The sequence below is a fragment of the Anopheles stephensi genome, chromosome 2 (assembly GCF_013141755.1).
Source record: "Anopheles stephensi strain Indian chromosome 2, UCI_ANSTEP_V1.0, whole genome shotgun sequence".
NCBI classification, from domain to species: Eukaryota; Metazoa; Arthropoda; class Insecta; order Diptera; family Culicidae; genus Anopheles; species Anopheles stephensi.
The window spans coordinates 24,231,606-24,236,133 of NC_050202.1; the positions used below are offsets into that span (position 1 = coordinate 24,231,606).

General features: G+C 48.3%; 1 protein-coding gene across 1 annotated transcript; it reads right to left on the reverse strand.

The window, feature by feature from the left end:
* Positions 1-1,621: 1,621 nt before the first annotated feature.
* Positions 1,622-3,885, reverse strand: LOC118507095. The gene is made up of 4 exons (XM_036045086.1): positions 3,671-3,885; positions 3,345-3,558; positions 3,051-3,247; positions 1,622-2,866 (listed from the first exon to the last, which is right to left on the reverse strand). Exons 1-4 carry the CDS (start codon positions 3,883-3,885, stop codon positions 2,719-2,721), a joined length of 774 nt encoding a protein of 257 aa, XP_035900979.1. The 3' UTR covers positions 1,622-2,718.
* Between the last annotated feature and the right edge of the window lie 643 nt (positions 3,886-4,528).

Here is a 4,528-nt window from a genome sequence, read left to right on the forward strand (position 1 = left end):
AACTGGTTGACAGTTGACTGGGTGATAAGATACAGAGCTCTTACTACGAGAGGGAGCCATACCCACTGACGAGTTATTTCTTGAAGAAGGGCACGATCGTCAGTAACAATTTGTGCTAAAACTGCAATACGGCTTGTTATTAAATCCTCAAAAACAAGTTTATTTTGTCCTGAAACCATACTCACAACCTATTAAAAATCCCTAACAATTATCCCAACAGAATTATGTTCCTTTGGGTGCCTTATTTAAACTCCATTCGCCGGTTTACTGCACTGCTCACTTTCCCATCGCAAAAACCGATATTAGACTTTGCCACGCATCGCCGCAGGGTGAAGCGGTGGGCAAATTTCTACGTGAAATTTATCCGCAATTAATGTAGTTCATGACCATTACCACGTCCCGGTGTAATACCTTTCATTATCCTTGCTGCCCGAGCTCGCTGCTCGGGTTTTGCGAAAATAAAAACTGGCTCAAATTATCCTCCGCCTGGCACGACGGCGCTTGCAAATCTACCGCAATCAACCGAACGCTGGCATGTCGTCAGATCATGGACCTTACCAATGGCAAACACCAAACCCCACACTCCCTACTCCCTAACGCTCGAACAAATCGGGCAGCACCACGCCTCCACGACGCCCGGCGAACTGGCGTTCGGTAACTGTGACGAGTTCGGCCTGGACGACTGGGGTTAGACGTTTGGAGGCCATTTTTTCTTGCGCTCGCGGATGGCAGCGGTGGCTAGCTTCTGCACAGCCCGAGACCCGGAGTGACTCTGCGGAGGCACAAGGTTGGAGGCCATTTTTCTGGCATTTTTCTCGCACTCCCCCAAGCGCAACACGCAAACTCGTGCTGGTTTGGGGCGAATCGCGCCGTCCAAATTGTAGTGCACGGTGCTGTAAACTGCTGTGGACGACGATGACGACGACGACGACGACGATTGGCGTCGTGGTTCTGCACAACTCCAACGCGGTCATCATACGCACCCTCTGCTGCCGATTCTGCTCCTGCAGTGTATATACTTCACGCCACACATCATTACGCACCGAGCTTGCGATCTACAGGACGGGAATGTGTTTTTTTTCCAGGAATTCTACAGGTTTTCTACTCCCTGTGCGTTCTGATCCGATGGGAAGCAATTCTCGAGTAGAAAGGATCAAAACTATAACACGAGAGGGAGAGAGTATTGCGCACCTTTTTAGTGACTACCCGAGGCTATCGCTTAATCGATATGCGTGGGGTTCCCGTGAGCGTTCGAGACGAGGATCGTCCGATCATACTGATCCGTCGTGCCCGGAAGGGAAGCACAGAGCTACAAATCGATTGTACACCAAACGGACAACAATGTGCAGGAAGCTAATCATGGCTGCCAATAAAAATGCTGCTGCGTGAGCTGGTGGAAATTGCGAGACATGTAGCACGCGGGACGCATCAAGTATATTGCACCGAGACGCTCATTATCGTATCGAAGAGCATGCGAGCCAGTCATTCGGTTCGATTGCAGCAATTAGTCTCGAAGACAAAGTTTCACACTGAGTGTGAAGTGTATGGCTGGTCTTGGTGTAGGATTATCAGGCGAAGAGCTCAACTTGTTGTGATATACTAGCGAAACAACGAGAAACAGTTTACAATTTCTTAGGCTTTATGAAAATTATTATCCTTTGAGAGGACACGTCACAATCAGAATATGTTTCTACCGACTATGGTCCTGCTCTGATTCAGATTTGTGTGATAAAGGCTCGCAAAGGTGCTAAGGAGGAGTTAAATGCTATCCGGATCGTCCTTCACGAAACAAGACTAATAGGACTGACTAGCTAGGGTTAGGGTGTTAGTGGCGACAACAACGCTGGTCTTCACGCGACAGGACCGGGGTTAAAATCCCATCCGGACCGTTCCCCCGGTATCTTTAAGTCTTGTAAGCCACAAATGCCAGGCATAACCTAAGAGGTCTTAAGGCCAAAGAAGAAGAAGAGAAGCTAGGGTTAAATTAAGACATCAAACTAACTCCAAACCTTCCAGGCCAAGATCTTCTGATATTGCATCAAAGATAATAAGATAAGTTTATTAAAGTTTTGTATGAAAATTTTTAAATACAAGATAAGGTGCTACAATCCCTACGGTATTATTGAGTGTTAATAAAATTTAAATCAAATAATACAATGCTGATGCATTAACATGGTACACAACATCCAAAAGAGCACATGTCCAACCAATTGCCAGCCTTCAAAACATTGTTTCCCAACGAAACAACAAACCCATGGCAAAAAATAGTGGAATAATTTTTAAATCAGCATATGCAACCGCTCTCGCTCGAGGCAATCGTTTCAACATTTGTATGGTGCACAATTTTTTCTGTTAATCCGTTTTTATAGCATTTGTATGAAACAATAAATTATGCTTGCAAGCACCAAACTTGTGATTAATCCCATAAACTCCCAGCAGCCTCCAGCGAGACAGAATTAAAAATATGCAACCACTGTTCCGAAAACCTAAACCTTCCTCCTGGTGCACACGGTACAGCGGATTGTTGGTCACATCTGGCATCCCGCTCTGACCGCTGCTAGGTCAGAATGTTGCGGGAGCCCCGAATCGGTTGGCCTTTCCAATGGCCAACGGCTGTTTTTGGAGCATAACAAATCCATCGCCCCGCAGGACCTGATCTGTGACGAGTCGTTGCTTTTGGCGTTGCACCAGCATCGACATGATAGCTCCAAAGCACACCTACTCCTGTACCGTCGTCATGCTCACCAACCGGAGTTTGGGATGGCGTTTTTTGTCTCTCCGGTCCTTCCCCGGTTTATAAATATTCCCTCGGGGATCGGTCGAACGCAAAACGCGCCACGTTCCCACGCAGTGATCGCCTACGAAACTGAAACAAGACAGCAAAAACAAAAAAACAAAAACGCCATATTGCTATCATACACAAATTTTCGGGGATCCGAATTCCGCACCACACCGAGACGGATTTGCCAACAGCGACACGAACTGGGACCGAATCGGCATGCTATGCCGGCCGTGTAAAAAGCGACGGCAAACTCCGGTAGCCTTATTACCGATTATTATACATATCCTCGTCCTGGCGTTTTCTTCCTCGGAAGATCCAGGTCGCTAGTGCCCGTGCGTCGGTGCCGGATTCGTGCCGGGCGATTATCATCCGATGATGACGGACGGCCCGGGCATGTTTATCTGCAAATCGCTGCAAATTTATTCCACCGTTCCGCAGCCTGGACAACCGTTGGCAGCAAATTATCTAAAAGTGTAGGAAGAGATTAGAAACTGCAGGTTAAGAACGAAATTGGTTAGAATTGAGCCAACTCGAAAGGAAGGACCCGATTCCCGTACGTCACCCGTCTTTGTCCGGAGGTGTCCCAGAATGGGACCGTGAAGTTGAAACACCAGACTGCCAAGGTGCCTTGCCCAACACTAACCCATAATTTTACTCGAGGACATTCGTCCAGAATCGCCACACATCTCGGCACGACCGCACCAACTTCAACTCGCCTTTGTTGACAAACACTGACTGACAGGTACAAAACCGCAGCGAACTGTCTTCTGCAAGCTCTGCCAAACAAAAAAAAAGAAATCCATATTCGTACAGCACACTTGGCCGGTTTCGTGGGAGAAAAGGCTGATAATGCGTGTCTGCATGCGATACCGGGAAGCGTACACCTACAATTTGCCCGTTATACATCCAGTCCGAACCGAAACATCAGCGTTACGCCCCGTTTCCCTTGAGAGAATGCTCGAGAATTGCTGGCCGGAACGTCTGGTTCGGGGTTCGCTTTTTGCTCGCCGAACCCGGCTAGGTTCTAAGCGACTAATGTCTGTCGTGTTGCTTTGTCCCCCCCCCCCACCCGTAGAGCTCCCCGAGATACTCGCTACGGACATCCTCCGACTGTCTGCATTCCCATCGTTTTGCCACCTAAATTGTGGGATCGCTACGATCGTCGGAGGATCGGTTTCGTGACTTGGAAGCATTTTTGAGTCGCGCCACCGCAGAAAGGAGAATAGTCAACAACAACAAAAAAAAAAGGCGATACTGGTACAATCGTACAAACCGCCGGTCGGGTTGAAACTCCGTTCTGGTTCTGGTGGTCGATTCGAATGGGGCAAGCTCAGTGCAGAGCTCGAAACAAGGAAGAAAAACCACCCCAAAACCATACGGCAACGGGCGATCCCACGTCACCCACTGCCCCCATGGATGTTATAGACATCGGCGAAGACGAAGGAGTCCGTGCCCGAGTCTCTTTTGATATCAAATTATACGTCTCCGAATGTAAAGCGGGTCCGGCCAGACACTCCCTCGCTTGAAGGATTGCGACCGAGTACATCAGAAGTCAGAATCCTTGCCTCTGCACACCCCGAACGAATAGTTGCCATTATTTATTGGTTTCGGTTTTACGGGATAGAAGTTTTCGAGGACGACGAGCGCCTACTCAGCCTCCGCGCAGGTACTTAACCGCAGCACTCCAACACTTCATTATACGAAAGGTTCGTTATTGTGCAAAATGTTACCTCCAGAATACTATCA

Bases quoted from the DNA above. Each gene is read 5' to 3' on its own strand.
- LOC118507095 (XM_036045086.1), bottom strand. From the start codon at position 3,885: ATGTCCGTAGCGAGTATCTCGGGGAGCTCTACGGGTGGGGGGGGGGGA. The intron at 3,559-3,670 runs GTAGGTGTACGC...TTTGTTTGGCAG, and splicing joins GGATGTATAACGGGCAAATT to AGCTTGCAGAAGACAGTTCG. The intron at 2,867-3,050 runs GTAATAAGGCTA...GTCTTGTTTCAG, and splicing joins GAGGATATGTATAATAATCG to TTTCGTAGGCGATCACTGCG.